This window comes from Pterocles gutturalis, unplaced genomic scaffold (genome assembly GCF_000699245.1).
Source record: "Pterocles gutturalis isolate BGI_N339 unplaced genomic scaffold, ASM69924v1 scaffold49104, whole genome shotgun sequence".
Taxonomy (NCBI): domain Eukaryota; kingdom Metazoa; phylum Chordata; class Aves; order Pterocliformes; family Pteroclidae; genus Pterocles; species Pterocles gutturalis.
Window position 1 is genome coordinate 1 of NW_010129947.1, and position 19896 is coordinate 19896.

The 19896-nt window shown below is 34.7% G+C and overlaps 1 protein-coding gene across 1 annotated transcript; it reads right to left on the minus strand.

Annotated features, from left to right (window-relative positions):
- Positions 1 to 1091: 1091 nt before the first annotated feature.
- Positions 1092 to 19202, minus strand: LOC104466574 (tyrosine-protein kinase Fer-like; the record flags this gene model as incomplete). The annotated part of the gene is made up of 6 exons (XM_010080043.1): positions 1092 to 1112; positions 5314 to 5503; positions 9553 to 9675; positions 15293 to 15412; positions 16336 to 16473; positions 19019 to 19202. Coding segments are annotated over 6 exons (776 nt in total), but the record flags the coding sequence as incomplete, so codon positions are not given.
- Positions 19203 to 19896: the final 694 nt, after the last annotated feature.

Below are 19896 nucleotides of genomic sequence, written 5' to 3' on the forward strand. Positions count from 1 at the left end.
CAAAACACAGCCTCTTGCTAGCTATTTATGAAGAAGAGGGAGAGAAAAGAAAAAAAAATTAACAGAGTTAACTTTAAGTTAACTTTAACCCACGACAGATACCAATAATGAACAGACTTACTTTGTCCCTATTTCTATTGACAAGAATCTTAAAATCTTGGAATAGCACAGTGGAAGCCTACAAGGTTTACAAATACATAAATCAAATAACTGTGAAGGGCTCCCTTACCACTTCCTAATACATGCCCTCACATAATCTTGATTTTATATAATGTCATGAGCCACAAATTAGTACAGGAGTACTTAAGTGGACAGATAAACACAGAAGCTGTTTGGTGATGCATTACAAAGCACAGAAAAAATTCTAAGTCAGCTAGAAGAAAAATAAAAATCTTATCTCTGTTCATCAAGCTTTCTGCTACTGCTGCAATGGGCTGTCACAGAAGCTAATCATTTCCCTTCATCTGTTGGAAAATAAAGATCCTATGTAGCCTGAGACCGTATGGGAAAAGGAGACTCCCTAGACTGTGGGTACATTTCTCAGCAGGTTATGTTTCAAGGACTGATGACACATCATCTAAAATGTGTTTAATGAAGCACCTTCAATCACATAATCAACTCCTGGAAATGTTCCTTAATATCTATGTAGCTGACTTTAAAAAATTCAAAATACACAAACTGACTAAAGTCGTCAATTGTGATTTTAGTGAGAATCCTGAAAATATTTTCCTCAAAACCAAATCTGCAGAGGAAGACTCTAAGGTTATTGGTTTGTTGATCACAATATGAGAAAGAGCAGTCAGTCATGGATTTTAAAAAGCAGGGATGGAAATACAAAGCATTCACATTAGGAAAATAAAAAAGTACTTTTAGAATCATTCACAAATAGTGAAACTTGCACTTCAGCACAGTTCCATGCATTTAATATTTTTCTTCCATAACCACTGAGAACTACTTTTTTCATTTACCACAATCTTCATCATAAGCTGGCTTATCTTACTTTTAAAGCAATCACTGAGAATAGGATCTCTGAAGCTTTTTTAAAAAAGGAATGACAAACAGTAAAACCAATTAGATATACAGTGAACTTTCTATAGTTGTTTTTTTTTTTCCTTTTGGATTATACTGCTACAACAGATAAAACTGGAATTCAGAAATGTAAAATCTCTTTTACCTATTTTCTGTCACCCCACTGAGTATATTTTTAAGGATGGCACCCTCTTTGAATGGTGCATTAATAGTTAGATCCATCCCACTAGCTTCAGCTTCCTCTTGCCCACTGTACCTTTCATGAGCTCATGTTCCCAGAGACATTACTGTCCCCTTCCTGACTCATCTGTATGCCAGAGCCATCGATCCTGACAACCAACCTGGACTGGAAGTCTCTTAAAGAGCATATGGAGAAACAACAGGGACTTTGTAATGTTGCTCCATGGGCGGGATAACTGCACAGCACTTTCAGTTAGCTTACATGCTGCTGAAGACCATGCATTAGGCTCTTTCTACACTACTGCTGTACTTTACTATTTGTAAAAAATCCTCAAAAAATCAGAACAAAACAAAAACAAACCACCATTTCAGTTTATTTAGATGTAAGATAGAACACACATTTCTTCCTCCACAGGTCTGCGTCTCTCACATGCCTTTTTTAAACTTATGTAATGCTGAAAAATTTTGATTAATCAGACATAACTAGCTTTCTGGCACTGAGCTCCACCTGCTGACAAGTCTCAGTTGTATCAGTGGTTCCAGTATAATGCTGCAGTATGCAAAATAAATCTATAAGAAACACTTCTATAGTGAGAAAAACATACAGTTTTCAATACATATTCTTAAAAATAATGGGTTTGCAGCTTTATAATGTTTTTTTTTACCATGTAAGCAAAAAAGAGAAGACATATTAATGTGGCATACAGATTTCACTGTACTATTGTTAAACAAAATAAACTACTATTTTCTTATAACTAAATCTAGGGCCAGGCTTAAGCAGGCCCTTAAGATTTCTTATTCTGTAACAATTTCCCAGTCAATACTGGTGCTGCAATTTTAAAGTCTTACTATGAAATGCAAGCCATCATCATCGTACTTAAATACCTGAGTAAATGTTTAACTAACACTGCAATATTCCAAATATTCCTGATGTTTTTATTTCTAATCAGATCATTGGACATATGCAAGTTTTGTTGCTATTGTTTTCTTTAATTATGGTGGACTACTGCCATGTGCTGCTGATCATATCAACAGCAAGAATGTATCTTAAGAGAAATGACAAGCCATACATCCATTCCCTGAACATCTAAACACTGAAAAGTTAGTTCAAGCCTCCAGTTACCGGTTAACTTGTGTAAAATGACGTAATATACAACAATTTGGATACTACAACATTTTGGCAAAAAACCAGATGTTTACACGGAACAACCAGCTTTTTCTTACTATCTATCTCCTTACTTTAATGCAAGTATTGAAAAAAAAAGTTAACTATGATTCTCCTAATTACATAGAGCATAGCATCAAAACAGCACAACTCTAAGAGACTCTGAGACATTCTTTTAAACTTGTAGCACCTTCAGTGTCAAAATTCTCTCTGTCTTGCAAGGTTATCTCAGTAGAGAGGTGGAAATGCTAGAAACAAGAATATATGTTTTATTTTTCCACATATGATGCCAAACTTGTTAAATGCAATGTTCAGGAATGGCCAAAACCAGAACTAATTTAACTCCTTGCTATGTTATCATGATTGAACACAACAGAATCGTCCAGCAATTTCCTTTTTTCTTAAAATGCGTATGTGAACACCAACACACAGCTAACATTCTACAAATAATAAAATGGATTGACCAAACCATACTGGAGACGCTAACAACCTATGAAACTTCCTACCTTTAACAAAAGCGAAAAAGAACAGGAAACAAAGGAAGTTATAACACACACCTAACATAACACTGTCTATAAAAACACAAACAGCATTTAAGAATTTCATACCCTGTTAGTAGTCTATTGTACTGTTACCTAGTAAAAGAAACAGAAAACAAAACAATTTGCACAATATTCCACTATGAAATTGGCTGTATTTATATGATATCATATAAATACTTAGAGAGACATGAAACTTTACAAAGTTGTTTTGTGTATCATATTTTTAATTTAAAATTAACCAAAAAAACCCCACTTGTGAAAATTTACTTCATATGCATGTTCGCAACACAAGCCAAATATGATTTTGTAATTCTTAGGAAAAGAATTTGTAAAACAACTGTTGCAATGAATTTCTGAAGAGGAATAAATAATCACATTCAAAGGTAGTATGAGACAACACTTAGGTGAACTGCTTTTAGATAAAGAGGAGAAACCTAAATGGATTTATAGCTGAAGAAACAACGAACCTCCTGAATGATACCAGGATGAGCAACAGCAGCAGGAACATTTCATTTCTGATCATTTAGCACTTGTATAACTTTAAGGAGTTTGACTAAAAAAAAAAAAATTAAAAATAATGCATTATAAAAATCACCCAGATCCTTATTTATACAAACAGCAGCCCATCAGTGTATTATTCTTCCTCTTCAGATGCAGTCAAGATTTCCCTCTCAAAGTACAACAATTTGAAAGAAGTTTAATTTAGACTGTAGCTGTACCTACTGCTTTTTAGTCAATTTTACGAGCACAGGAGTAAACTATCAACAGTAGCACACTATCAAGTTAAAATGCAAACAAAACTTAAGTGGTATTTGCCCATCTTATTTTAAGTTACTAATGGGAAATCATCCAACACCTAAGTCATATTCCATTATTTTTCATGGTGCATACAAATTATACGACTAAATCTTCTGAAGTCAAAATAGCAACACTTTTCTTACTCTTGACATATTAAATATATGCAAAAAATGTATTTCTTGCATTATTCTAGAAATTTCATCATGTACTTCTTCCAGCAAAAAAACAGATAAATTATCAGGTAACTTTAATTCCAATAAAATTAGGAGGTCAGAATTCTTCACTGTGTAATGTACACTTATGCAAGGATTGTTTTTTAGTAACGCATTGTAAACAGAGACTTCGACACCAGAAGACAGATTTTAGTAATCTTGAACTGAGGTGGAACAATACCATTTTCTTTATTAGACTCATCATCTCAACTAACCTTTCCAGACAATATTCACTAGCTCTGCTACAGAGTATTACATGAAGTAACTAACAAGATGGTCTACCCCAAAAAGATTACAAGACTCCTGATCTTGATCCTTCCATTTTCATTAGCCATCCTTTTGTGCTTTATCAACTTCTCCTAGATCATGACAAACATACAAGCTTTGTAAAATAATGTTCTGTACCAGTGAAAATGGCCACCAACTGCTAGTGCCCTGTAAGTATTAAACTGCAGCAGTGGAAGCAAGACAATTAAGTATAACTGTAGAAGGGGAATGGAAGAAGAAACAAGCTTGGTTCCACAAATGGGCAGAGAAAGCAAAAGCATTCCTCTCAGATACAACCATTTCATTATCATGTCACTGGGACACTCCTCTGTGGGCCAAAAGATATGGCAGGCTAAACCACTAAACAAAGCAACTCACAAGCATCTTGTATATGTCAAACGCAACCTATAAAAGCAAACACTACTGCTTGTCCCTTTAGTAAACAGGTAGTGTTTGTTTTCTTTCTTAGGTGGCGTTTCTTTCTTATGTGGCGTACTATCTCTACACACAGCGGCATATAACTGAGAAAAGGAAGTCACACAAAATATTAGCAAACTCAAGTACATCTTTAAATTATATGGGGTTTTATCAATAGCACAAAAAGTTACTTTTGATCATTAAGAGCATGTAAACATTTAAAAATAAGTTGCAAAGAAGTCAGTGTTTCTTTCTGTTTACAGAAACAAGTAATTATAGTATGAAAAAGTCACTTCTCAATTACACAATGTGTGTAGTGATTCCAGCAGCTTTTACTGTTAGTTTTCTATCTACAACTGTGAATGTATTTCTTCAACACAGCCAATGAAATTACCAATAGCTACTCAGCATATTTACTAAATCTATTTAAGGATTTACACTTGTGATTATAAAACAATCTAATGAGAATCTAAGCATCAAGTGTGCAAAAAACCAAACCAAGTTCACAGACAAACAGAAGGTGTTTCAAGTTATTGCAACTTAAAAAAACACACACAACTGAACTGTTTTTCTAAACAGCCCTCCAGAATTGCAAAGTGAAGTTTATTCACTTCAGTTATCCCTGTGAATATCTTGAGACTCTGATCCCAGGACTAATACAATACAAGGCTACACAATTCACTAAAACAGATGTAAAACTTACTATGGAAGTGACTGATCTGGCATCTTCTTCATAATTCACTACAGGTGGTGGCTCTTTCCCATCATTCTCTTGAACTTTTTGTTCTAGTAGTTCCTTCTGGGCTGCAAATTTTGCCTCAGAGCATTTTAATTGCTGAACTGTTTGCTTAAGTTCTTCCAGTGCTTGCTTCTGGCTCAGCAAGAGTACAATACTGCAGAGAAAAACAGTAAACAATTTAAAAATGCACGTTTTCAGAAAACACATATGTTGTTTCATAAAAGCTAAAAAAACAAAAAATAAAAACCCCAAACAAACAAAAAAACAACCAAACGTTTTCAACACTGGAACCTGTTATTCTTTTTTTCACTTCATTCACTGCTTTAACAAAGGAAATTTTACTAAACTGTTATAAGTAACAGCACGAAAATTCCTCAACAGAATTATTGGTTCAAAGGTATAAACACAGAAAGCAATTCTGGAAAATTTTCAAAGCTACAAGACAGTGTAACCAACCACCTACTTTGCCATTCTCTTTTCTCAATCTATCACTAAAATCATGTTGTAATAAATATAGATGAAACTACTATTTTCATCCACTTTTGGTTGAATTTATAAACAGTAGGGTTCCTCATCCCATCCTTTAGAGAAGAAATACGTTTTTTAGATTATGATTTCCACTAATGAGAAATTCACTGCAATCCACATAGTTGTTGTAGCACTAATTTGCACTATTAAACTCACCTAACATCCAGTATAAATTAATCTGGTGTCAATTTACAGATATCTGTTGTCTCTTCTGGACTGAAAGGTCCTCTACTATGTACGTATTTCTGGACTGCAGTCTAACATTCTTTTGAAGCTAAATAAATTTCACTTCATGAAGAGCTAAAAGCAATTTTTTCTTGTCTTACACACATTTTTATGGTTCTTCTCTGAACACGCCTCATACCCCTGAATAGTCCAAGACAGACATAATTCAAGCATTCTTGAAGGACAAGCAGACCACTTAGAACCTCTACAGGTGCCTAGATGACTCTATTATCCCTAAGAACTGCCAAAATAAAAGATGCACAGAAGCTGCCTATCAGACAGAACCATCCACAGCACAATACAGGCACTCGGTGCCCAGCACCATGTGGTCTATAAAGAGATGCAGAGTTCTCACAGTCTGCAAGAACAGATGAAGGAGGTAGAGAGACCAGAACTATGAAGAATGAGGACAACGTAAAGAAAAATCACAGTATTCTGTCACTCTGTAGCTTTATGATAATCCCTACAAGATAATCCCTACAAGACAGATTCTTCTGCAAGCCCTACCCTTGGAGAAAAAAAAGAAATTTAAAAGTGTTGATATTGAGATTGTTCCTTTACAAACCAACGCTGAGCCAAATAACTATCCAAAACAGGTTGCAAAGCAATAAGGGAACCTTCTGTCATAAAATCCTCCTTGGAAGGAAAAGATAAAAATCATGTCCTTATAGATGAACATTGCACTAAGTCACCAAATAACACAACCACTTAAAAAGCAGAATGATCACTCATGTAAAAAGGATATGTATGACATACAAAGCCACAATTAGAGGACCTGAAACAGGTTTGATTTAGCATGAGACTGAAGACATTTAAGAGTGGCACACAAAGAAATTAACAATTATCCTGGCATTAACCTCAAGATAATGTTCTTTCACGTGGTCCTCCTTGTGAGAGAAATAAAGAGATCACCCTGCAAAAATGATGGCCTTCAACCATCAGGGCTTTGCTGAAGACACATTGGCTAGAATGACAACATCCCAAACACTGAATGGTTTCAACTCATCATGATGGAGAGATAACAAGACATATCCTGCAAGTTAAAAGTCATGAGCTATTCTTCCTGAACTGTGGCAATATGGATTATTGCCTAATCAGTTTACCCAAATCCAACATAGAGTGCTCCCCACTCCCTGTACGCATGAGGATTAGAACCTACAAAATTATTTGGCTACAGCTTGCATGAATGCAAACTTTATAGTCCTTGTGTCTAGAAAGAGCTACTAGCAGCCTCACAGGCTGAGATCTTGTGTGAAGAATCCTTGCAAGACCGGAACAGGGCAACAGGTTGGGAAGTGGTAAAAAGGTGAATCGAATCAAAAATTAAATATTCAACATGCTATCATATCTCGAGGGCAGCTAGTATGTTTGACATGCACATATATAAATAAAATACAATTAAAACTCTCTGTATTGCAGGTGATCTTGTCATATGAGGGCAGAAAGGGATATTGGTGCCTGGATAACAGTGCCAATACAACTAAATATTGAGGACAAAGACAAAATCATGGGCCTGGAGATAAAACTTCTGCACATGCCCTAATGAAAAGTGTAGTACATGCAAAGATTAATTTGTAGTGTTGCCAGAAACAGACAACAGTAAACGCTTTCAAGCTCAAACTCAGGCTGCCACTGCAAAGCAAGTAAACAAATCAGAACTTGTGGTACTGGAGCTGTGCCAGAAGATGTGGGGAAACAGCCAAAGTCCAAACTGGTTCAAATGAAGAGACAGCAAACAGGATTTTGCAGACTTTTGCCACCATTTTGCTCACATAAAGCAGAGAAGGAGTCTTCCTCAGCATCGAAGGGTGAAGCTCAGCCACCTTGGGTGAGGCTCAACAATAACATAGGCTCTAGAGCTCTTGCATTTGGAGTGGACCTCCTCACTTTCTTTCCTGATGATAGAGTTGCAATGCACCAACAGAACTACTTCTGGCTCATGAAGCAAGATCTCATTTACTGCTCTACCACCTTTACCTTTCACCTTGCCTAGCAGCACTGAGGTCAGTGCCATACGCTGTGACAGCAGTCAAAAACATGCAACAGTTGGACAAGATCTTCTAGGGACTGTACATGCAAAGTACATGCAAAAACATCCTGATCACTCTATACTATAATCAAAAGGTGAAAACGCTGCTCGTTGGAGGAAGGCATGACCAATGACAAATCAGAACTGAGGTGACTTCAGGGAAACTTTTATCTTACAACTAGAAATCTAAGCCAAATTTCACACCTTTTAATAAGACCTACAGACACTGGTGCAGTGTGAACTAAAATAATCTCCTCAACACCACAAACGTCTGCTAGAGGATCAGTCAAAGGAGCCGACCCACAGCAAGAAACACAGGCATGGTCTGAACTATTTTCAGAGAGATGTAAATAATAACAAAACCATACTGATGGGGAAGGGGGGGAACAAGAAACACCACAAAACTCATCTAGTTGAAATAGAATTTATCTTTTAAGTACAATGCAGCAAGGAATATAAGTCAAGAGCCAAAAAATCGGAAAATATACTGTGAGTACATGTGAACTTCAGTAAAGAAAGAACAGGAAGGTATCTAATCAAAACATTGATATCATACACACACATAAGGTTTTGGGTATGAATGAAAAACTATCCAGTGTATCAAGTGACAAGATGCCTTCAACAAAGAGCTTCAAGACTTCTTCAGTGAATGAAGACAGGATTATCTGAGGACTTGTTTTCCAGGTCACCGGTATTGTAAACTAGTATTTATGACCAAGTTAGTAAAGTTATGACTGACTGCAACAAGAATCAGAAAAACATCACTACAGACAGAAGGTTTCTTTATCTGTTGTATTAACTTCAGTTTAGACTGGGATGTGAATATTTTTTTCTAACCAGAGGTAGAAAAACTACTAAAGATCTTGCCCAAGAATGATTCTTTACAATAATGTTTCATTTATAGCACTGTAAAACACTCATTAATCCCTTGCCTTCATTATTTGCTATGCAGTACTACAGGGTATCAGATCTGCATTCAGTTTGGTAAAGAAAATGCAACAAACCTGATGAGTTCCAAACATATTATTGCATAAGAAAGAGTATGTCTTGCACACGACTCTGAAAAAATCTTTCACTGAATTACATCTATACAATGAACTCCATCAAACAGAGAGGCAACCTGAGCTGACTCCCCTTCCTACATCAAGCTGAAGTTACAGTGCTAATCAAAAGGCCCAGCTCTTGAGCCACCCCAAAACTATGACAATTATATTAAACTAATGGAACTGCTCAGTTCTCCAATGAATCTTCAGTGGATAAGGGTTATTTTAGAGACGGGAAACTAACTTACCGTTCTTTTTCACAATAATCACTTCTCACATAAACAGAAAATGAGGTAACTTCTTATTTAAGACCTAGGAATTGCATTATAAATGTTTTTACCTCAAATTTTTATATTTTGAAATTTAATTTGGACTTACTCAGACTTCTTTTCACAAGTCTTAGAGGACTCTTCTATTTTCTTCTCTAGTTCTAACACAAGTTCCTCTTTGCTCAAAAGGGTTTGCTGTGTCTGAATCAGTTCTTCTATTACTGTTTTTAACCTGTAAGACATAGATTTCAGAAACCCACACTGTGAATACACAAACTGAACATATTTGGGAACATTGTAATTTTTTTTCCCTGAAGAAGCATTACTCTTTAAATTATCTTACTCAGTGATGGGTCATTTTTTTTTTTGTGGATATACCTTTATATTATGTTATTAACCCACATTATTACAGATCTCATACTAACTGCTGCATACATACAAGGTTACAGAATGATATGCTGCCTGCAGGCTCTCCTATCAAGAAAATTTTTATATTGCTAATTTATGAGATGCTTTATGAAAGACAAATGCATTCCAATGGCTGAAGTACATGTTAAATAAATACACAGAATCAATAGTTGAGTGATCTGTGTATTTTTCTCTACAATCACCTTTTTTAAAGTCACACAATCTTTCATAACAGTTAATATAAAGGAAAAGATAAAACTTGTACAAGAACACACAATACTAACAGAGAAGGGGCTGCAGCACACCGAACTATTACTGACACTTTGCAATTACGCTGGCAAACATTCCAATAACTAAAAAGTCAATAAATGTACAAGAACATTTGCACTCTGAACAATGCAGATAAATGGCTTATATAATGATGACTGCTAAAATGTATATCAAAATATATACGTAGATTTCACACAATCATTAGGCCAGAACTTTTTTTAATATGCACACTTCATTTCCTTCTTGGCATTCAATTATCAATCTTTAACTATCTTACTCTGCTTCCCCTGTATTTTCACGCCAATTTTTTTTTTTTAAAAAGTAATTGAAGTAAACAATGGAACAAAGGTAAAATACATCTAGTACCTACCACTGCACAGATCTATTGCCCAAAACCATTACAGACTGCGGAGTGGCACAAAAGGTCAACTGCGAGTAATTTACATGGACTCTAGACATCTAGGAGCCATGTTCTATGTCCATATAAATCAAACTGAATTATTTGATTTTAAACATTGAATTAGTTCTCCTTCCTCGTGCTGTATCTTATACAATGTTGATTAAACATATTCTTTATTCACACAGTCCTGGATCTTATCTTGGAAGACTTAAATTACCATAGAAAAGCCATATAATGAATGATGAAAGTTTATTTCCCAAATGAGCAAGGATCTGCATGTGTTTATTTTGAGATAAGGGAAATACTTAAAACATTTCTCTCAATGTAATATCACTGAAACTCTTTTTAATAAATGTTTTTATTGTTTTCAGGCTATCACAATCTGTATGCTGAATGTCTCAGAAATTACAATTTTCTTACACTAGGTCTCCAATTTAACAGCAACTATTTTAATACCTTGCTAAAAGTAATTACCAATTTTGTAACGGCAGATACTGCTTTTTGATCAGCTTTCTAATAAAAGTTTTAATCAACATTCTATTGACTTAACAACTGATTTACAGGAAGCAGATGGTATATCTAATGATCAAGCACCAATATTCAAGAAATTAAAATCAAATTAATAAGATTGTCCATCACTGGAAGTATGAGTGTATTCATACAAAAACAACATATTAAAATATTTTACCATTTCAAAAACATATATTGGAGCATCAGACTGAAAGAGAAAGTTGATGTAGATCTCCCTAAAACTTCTGAGATACTTTAGGATGTCTGTAGTTATCCTAAGAAAACAAAACAAAGCAACCATATGCACACTAAACTAACTTGGCTCCTTGTAGTCAACTTTTATTTTTTGTTTTAAACATTAATTTTAATTCAAACTGACTAGAACTGACACCTTTGCATCTGCCTTGTATCATTTTGGTTGTGGTTTGTCAAAGGAAGTTTCTCGTGGCTTTACACTTGTTTCCTGCATAAAATCAGTTTACGAAAGTGTTTTTATTACTAACCACTTAGTCACTATAATACTTATTGGCTTTAACAACCACACAATCACAAATTGTCAGGTTTCAATGGCATAAGAATGCATAAAATGAGACCCCAAAAAAACTAGAAAGCAGGAATCTTCAAACCAGGTTCTGGCTACCTACTAGGTTAGCTAGTCAACACTGACTTTTAGCTACCTCTGTCAAAACTTTCTTCACAAATATAAACTTACCTAAAAAATGTAAAAGTGAGACAGTTTTCTCAGTATGTTTCCTTGCAATATATTTTATGAAAACCTTTAAATAGTAATCTATGTAAAGCTGTCATTTTCCCTTACATACTCAAGAAAATCACTGATTCAACCAAACGTTATTTATTCTGAATCTTTGAAATAATCCACTATGTGTACTGGATTTATTATATTTGGTAGATATTGAAGGCAGTTCTCCTCTGAAAAAGCACAATGTAGTATTTTGAAGATCCAAGGCCATGACCTCAATACTAAATATCAATAGTTAAAGTTCTATTGTTTCAGTGCATACAGAATGAATTTTTTAAAAGTCATCAACTATGGACAAACAATGTAATATACTTACCTTACTTGCAAATTTCTAGTCATACATAGTAAGTTGATGCAACTTATCTGTGTGGTATTTTGGCTGTAGTGGCTTTAAGGAAGACTATAACAAAATATATCTAAAACACTCAAAAAGGTATACAAGCAGAGGCAGTCACAGTGAACTAAGCAGGTCTATAAGTAAGGGTTCTCACCTGCACTAAAAAGCAATTAAAAAAAAAAGGACAAAGAGGACAAGAGTAAACGGCTTTTATAGTGCCAGAAGCTAGTGCAGCTTCACAAAAATCTGCACGGCTTACTATGTTCATAAGAATCCAAATAAAAACACAGTTTAAAAAGTGACATAGAATGCTGTCTGTACAATGTTATTTGAGGTGGGGGAAGGAGCTGAACGTGGAGAATACAAAAGGATTATTCTGGATCTTATGATACTCAATAACTGGACTGACATTAAGAAGATTAATTTTAATGCACATTTAAATAAGAAAATATGCAGGGGAAAAAAACAACCCAAAGCTTCATTTATGTAGTGAACGGCTTTAAGCTGACTGTTACCATTCAGAAATGAAGTCCTGGAATTACAGTAGATGAATGACTCCATGAAAACACTGGCTTGATACATTGCAGTGGTTAGAAAATCAAACAGAATAATTCTCTAGGCCTTGTTAAAAACAAAGCAGAACAGGAATACAGGAAACCTCATTATGCCTCTCTACACTATGCATCTAGATTGCTTGCATAATTCTGGTCATTCATCTCAGAAACAATACAGTAACCTTGAAAACATTCAAGTAAAGATGACAATCTTCATAAAGCATATGAGTAAGTCTTGTGAAAGAACAGACTAAAGCTAAAGATGTCTCTGAAAAAGAGATCACAGAGTAGGAGTATGACAGAAGTTTACAATATCACGAGCAGAAAGCAGCAGACTTTTCCTATTCTCCTCCAAAACAAGATCTTAAGAGCCATGAAACGAAACTAAGAAGTAGCAGGTTCACACAGTATCAAGTTAATCTCTGGAATTCCTTGACTAAAGATTCTGTGGACAACACATACTTCAGACACTTGTACATACTGAAACTGACTGGACAAATTCAGGAAAGAAAAACTACCCCTAAGGCTATTATAAACAAATACTACTTCTGTCTCAAAACATTTCTGAGCTGAAAATTATGGGAGGCTGAGAGATCATTCTGACGAAACAGCACTGCACGATCATCCTGTTCTTGTTCTCCTCCCTGCACTTGTTCCTGTTGGCTAATGTATGAAAGAAGCAAGTTGGTTAGGTCAATCTCTCCTCTGACCTCATACAGTTAAACTTTTTTGCTCAGTCCTAGTATAATCCTAGTGAACACCTTAAAGACAGCAATACCTAGAAGAGTTATTTGACTCCTGTCACAAGAAGTAATATCACACCATAAAAGTTCTCTCTCAAATTCACAAAATAATCTGAAGTGGATGAATATAAGATTTATAACAGGACACACTGGAATTTGTATTGAAAATGTGTACATATATATATATATATGTGTCTGTGTATTTGCCTACATATGTTTATAAACACAAATATGCATTTCATCAGAATAATTTACTAGAAAACCAGCATTTTATCTCTTTCACTTAAACATGCCAATGTTTATTTCTAAACAACGGTATACAGAAAACAAGCCAAACAAGACAGTATTTCTCTTGTTTGAGCCATGGAATGCAAAATCTTTGAAAAATTGTAACACTTTACTGAAAAGGGAGATTTGGTATATACATTTTTTGTGTTACTATGATGAAGTGCATCTATATGTACAACATTTATATAGTTTAAGCAGGAATAATCTCAATTTAATAATGATGCAGAATATATTATAAACAGAAGCATGTTTAAAGAGAAGGGAGAGGCTTTAATTATCAAGGGGTGCTTTGAAGAGAAATACGAAGCTGGTTCATGACTAAGGAGGAGTCTGACAAAAGAGGCTGAAACTTCACATCAACAGGTTATTTCAATACCTATTAAGGAATAAATTTATTAAAAGTAATCAGATTGTACAGGAAGAAAAGAGAGGATTATTAATGACCTTGAAAAGACATTAATAAAATCCAGAGATTGTAATGTCAAGAAAACACAGGGATTCAAATAACCTGCAGAACACACTGCAATGAGTTTATGTTTGAAATACCTCACCGCTATTAGGACTCACTATGAATTTGGTTTTCAGAAAACCCTATAACGCTCATAATTTGATAAAGCAGGTGGAAGCTTTTCACAAACTTAAAAAAAATCCCAAACACACCATTGATATCTTATTTGGATCAATTATTCTTTTTAAAGAAAAAAAAAACTGATTTAATGAAGTCAAACATGAATTGAAATATAGTAATATATCATCAGTCAATGAAATTCTGAATTTTCCATTTTAAATTGTTATGACCATTACATAAAAAAATACATACACAATTAATAGCTGCAATCTCACAAGTGACTGCATTGGACCATTTTATGCCAACAGCTGAGGCTGATAACATAATAAGAACATCACAACCTCAGCAGGAAATTTGTTCCCCAGTAACAAAAGATTAAAGGTGAAGTTGGGAAAAGTAATGGAAAGATTTAACTAGGCAATATGTTAACAAAAAAATAGAAAGATAGTTTATCAACCTGAACAGCCAAAAGCTCCATGAAATGTCATACAACAGCTACATCTGTGTTAGTAATTTAATGTATTTTAAAGGTTATAACAATGAATGATAATTTCCTTTGAAAAATGAAAGCAAACACAAAATAAGTGAAATAAACATATTCATGAAAATTTTCTGCATTGCAAATTAAATTATTGACTACATCACTGTACTCAGAGGTTTCATCAAAAGATTTCAGTATTTTTCATAGAGTGCTGAATGTAAAAACACTTTTGGGAAGATGAATCAGTATGTTCCCAAGGAGGATTCACGACAGATTTGAGGCATTGTATAAATGGACTGGGAAGGAGAGAAACACATATTGAAAGTTCTGTCAAGTTTTTGTATGGACTGGGGAGGAGTATTTTGTGCAAAGAATAAAACCAGCATAGGAATGAGCCTAGAGTGTGAAAATATTATTTTTATAAACTGGACCTTAAAAGTGAGGACACAGCTATGCAATGATCTGAGGAAGCCTAGATATTATGTATAATGGCATTCCAAAGGATGAAGGGTTTGTAAAGAAAGACTTACGTGACTTGTAAACTTTCTGCTGTTAGATTATTCCACATGATCTCATTAGCTTGAAGGTTTTCATTTTCTTCTAGTAAGGATGTATCAAACTCTATTTCTTGTTCAACAACTTCTGATGACCTAATTTAGTACATAAATATTTTCAAAATTAACATTTATCTCTGTGTACATCATAAGGCAAATAATTAGGTTTTGAATTATTTTAATAACTAGAATACAGTTTAAATTACATACAAAAAAAGGTAGCAATTGGATGCATATTCCTCTTCCTCTGAATAAAGAGCATAGTCTTAAAATCACAGCAGATAACAAAACGGTAATCAATATCACAGCATGACCAACGTTCTCAAGGGGTATCAATGGGAACGGGTCCACTCTTAGCTCACCCTGCTATAAACCCACACATAACAACTACCAATTCACACATAACAACAAAAAAACATAATGCAAGAACCTTAGGACTATTTCTGCATATACTAATACAGAGTAACAGCTCAATAAATAGCAAATACAGCTAAAGCAAAGGAAGTTTCTTGCTTTATTTGCATACTCTATAGTTTCAGGCACTGCTCAACCTGATATAACCACAGAGTACAAAGAGGTACCCTAGAGTTCACTTTAAACTAGAATTTAGACAATAAGAGAAATGAAGCAGAGAAACTTATTTAGCCCAGAATGCAAACTACATCCAAATACACAGTAAATTAGGTCACACTGAACCTGACTGTCATGTAGTTTGCTGTCAGTACAAAAGTTACAGCTTTTCATGTGTAATAACAGTAACTGGAATTTTGTTTTTCTACAGCCAGACAAAGAAATTGATGGTTAACAAAAGAGTCAGGTTAAAAACCTCACATTCAGACAGCTTCCTGTACGTGCAAGTAGAACAATTTTCAAACTAGGATAAAGTTTTACAAGTACCAATGTAAAAGAAACCAAACAGAAACAAATTCAGTTCTTATCACTTAAGCAGTGTTGGAGTTTAATGCAGGGTTTTCTCAAGAAGAAATATGAACATACATGCCAAGATAAAAATTGTATACCTGTGAGTATCTATGAAGTCATTATACTCAGAGTCAGGGTCTATCTGTTCAACCGAGGTCTGGATCTCTTTATGGACATTCACAATCTCTTCTGTTACAAGACTGGTGATCTGGCTATACTCATCCAAGATTCCTTTTCTAGAGAGGAAAAAAAAATTCTAGTGTATAACATGGCCCTGCTGAAGGCATAGGTGGCACTGAAGATGCTTCAAACTTTCAATTTTCTGTTTCTACAAACTCTTGCTGCAACTGGCTAAAAAGGGAAAAAATAAGACAATATATTACTCAAAGAAACAGATCAACTGTGGCCTTTTCTTTACAGATCCACTATGAGTGGGAAGTCTTTAAGACCATGCTCCTTGTACTTATTCCAGTGCATCCACATACAGGGTAGCTAAACCAAAAACTGCAAAAATTACAAGGAAAACGAATGTATACAGCTCATTGACGACACTCCTTCTTCACAAAGGACTTATCACGCTTGTTATAACCCACACTAAAGCTTTTCATGTTCTGACTGACAAAATAAATATATTCTGTCAAAAGGCAAAACAAGTCACAAAATAATGTGCATTTCCTTTAAAAACTCATTTGCTTATCGTTTTAACTATCTTCTCTCATACATTTATTTTATGATTTGGTCATTCAGACAAAAATAAGTATAAATAACACGTTAGCATATATTTACAAGAAGAAACAAAATCAAGCAAGAAGTTCCTATAAGAAAGTACAAGCCATGCAGCCTTGTCTTTACCTGCTTCCGAGAGTAGGCAAAACCAAGTCAATAGGGAACGGTAAAAGAATAGGTGATATTGTGCCACTACTCTTAATATCATCCAGTGATACATCCTTAGAACACCCTCCTATTCTCTTTTAGTTTTTCATACACGAACCCTCATAACCATTTCCTATTTCATTTTTATCTTTGACAAAATTGCTGGCTTGCCAGGTTCTGAAGCATGGTGAGCTTTCTTAAAATACTGATGAATTTTTGGCCAGCCTAGAGGAACATGCAGAGAAAAAAGTATCAATAGATTTTTCCTGGATAAGATCTCAAGTTACATTTACTCTGAAAAAAAAAAATAAATATCTGACTGGATTTTTTCAATACCTTTTCTGAGGAGAAAACTGACAAGAGAAGGCACTAAAACTCGCCTTTCCTGTGAACAACATGCATGAAAAGGTTACAGAAAATAGTTCAAACAATGTGACAAAAAAAATAGGTAAATGTCAGCTATGGCAATGCTATATGGAAGAGAAAGGAAATCTATGTCAACTACAAAACAAACAAACAAACAAACAAACAAAAAAAAACCCCAAAACATTAGCAATGTTAATCTACACTTCTTCAAATTTACTGAACTAATTCATCTGCAAAATCAGGATTATTAAAGAAGTATGTTTCACACAGATGGACAGATGAAGCTCTACACCTGCAATCATCACCTTTTTTTGCATACCAAAGATATTAGAAAGGAGTAATTTTCCAATACTTTCACATTTCACAAAAAGTGTCTATGTAGAGATAAGGATCTTTTTCACAGGTTTTTACTCCAGATATACACAAAGGTGAGTGGGTTCAGTAGATTCTTGTTCCATCACAAAAGTCTTCAGTGAATTATCGTATCTCACAAGTCTGAAAAAATCATTTTAATTACAGCACACAAATTTAACCATAGACTTTTGATGTGATTTTACCTACAAAATTAAAAGGACTGTACAGAGACTACTACAAAGGTCTTTTTCATTTTGATACGTGCACCATAACAAAAGGAATTAATATGATACTGCATAAGGCAGTTAATGGTTTCTGCACCACATAAGCATGCAAACCCTGAAATCCCCCCACTCTCCCTCACTTCCTGTGTGCTGAAGTCAAGATGAACATAGACCTCAGAGAAGGTATGAAAAGGAGTTAAAGAAGAGTGCCTCACATCTAAAAGAACAATATCTACCAAAAAAATTAACTGCACCTTGTTTTCGATTAAATGATTTAAATAACACCCCAGAAAGACCTACAGAACAGACTCTCTAACAAACTCTCATTCTTCAGGGAAGACAAAGAGTCAGTATGGTGGACACAAATCAGAAAAGAGAGCTTAAAATCCTCACTGTCTGTTCTCCAAGATCACAATCAGGTTGCACATCTTCTCTAATGATGTAAAAAATGATCCTTCAGGAAAAAGACAATTGTATTTTTAAGGTTGGATTCCTTCCAGTGACATCAGGTTTATATGGTACTTGACCCACATAGATGATCAACCATGCATGTGCCTGATCCTCCTACACAATGACTTTCAAGACAGCTGACCAGTTTAAACTCAATTTGCTGCTGGTGGAATTTCATAAAAAATAAGACTACCAGAAGTAACAAACTTGCCATAGTATATCAGCTCAAGGACAAAGCATGAGCTCAGCTATAAACAATGTAGTTAATCTGCAAGATTTTAAAATTTTATAAGATGGTGCGTCACTAGAAAGTTTAAGTTACCACTTAAAACTACTGTCTGCATTATTTGGGTAGACTTCTCTATGCACAATTATTGTCATTTAAAGGATGAAGACATATTTTTTGTTATCCCTTGGTAAACAGTTATTATTTTCAAATAATCCCATAAATTAATTAGAATACTACACACACATAAAACTGTGCAGTTTAAAAATATTTAAGAATACATCTTACAGGGCTTTAATCATTTCTTCTTGCATCTTCTGTAGTGAATCAAGTAACAGAGGAAGTGTGGTATCGTAATACTGGTGCTGATGTAACTGTGCTCCTTTTAGTGCCAACACGTACTGATTATGCAACATATGAAGCTTCATAGTGGCTTTATCACACCGATCTTTGGCTTTCTCAGTCTCCTTTCCTAAGGGAAAACAGAAAAAGGAAAATCCGCATGGTGATTTAGAAGTATACAAACTTGTAGATGACCCAAATCTAATAGCTTTATGGTAAGTTTGCACCTTTTTCTACAGTGGTCTTTTCCAGGTACTTCTCTCAAAAAGTACCTGACCGTTTTCAGAAAGATCAAATGTCTTGGTTTTCTAATTAAAAGATTAAGTAAGAAAAAACCTCCTGTATTTTCTTTGAGCAGAAATGTGAGAATTCTTTGTCTGAAAGTACATGAAAACCACTATATACACAGGTATAAAAAATACATTTATGAAGAATAAAGAACAAAACTCATATACATGGCTATCAAAACGCTAAACTTTTATTTGCCTGACAGCAAACAAACATTTTTTTAATGAAGAAAGTAAGCAATGTCCTACTAGGTCAGATCCATGGTTCATTAACAATCTGTAACTTATTGTGAGCAAAAATTCTTTTGCCACATATCATCCCAGTAAAGCAACGGTTCAATCTACATATGAGTAGCTGGACTCTCACACTATTACTCCTGCCCAAAATGTGCAGCTTCTCTACTACAGCCTAACACTTCCTTATCACTGTCGGTATCCTGATCAAGAGGTCGGCTCTACAATCTCAGCTCTATGCTATTAGAGACAAGAAGCCCTCAAGTTCATGCTGACAAGATGTGGTGGGTTAGCCCTTGGCTC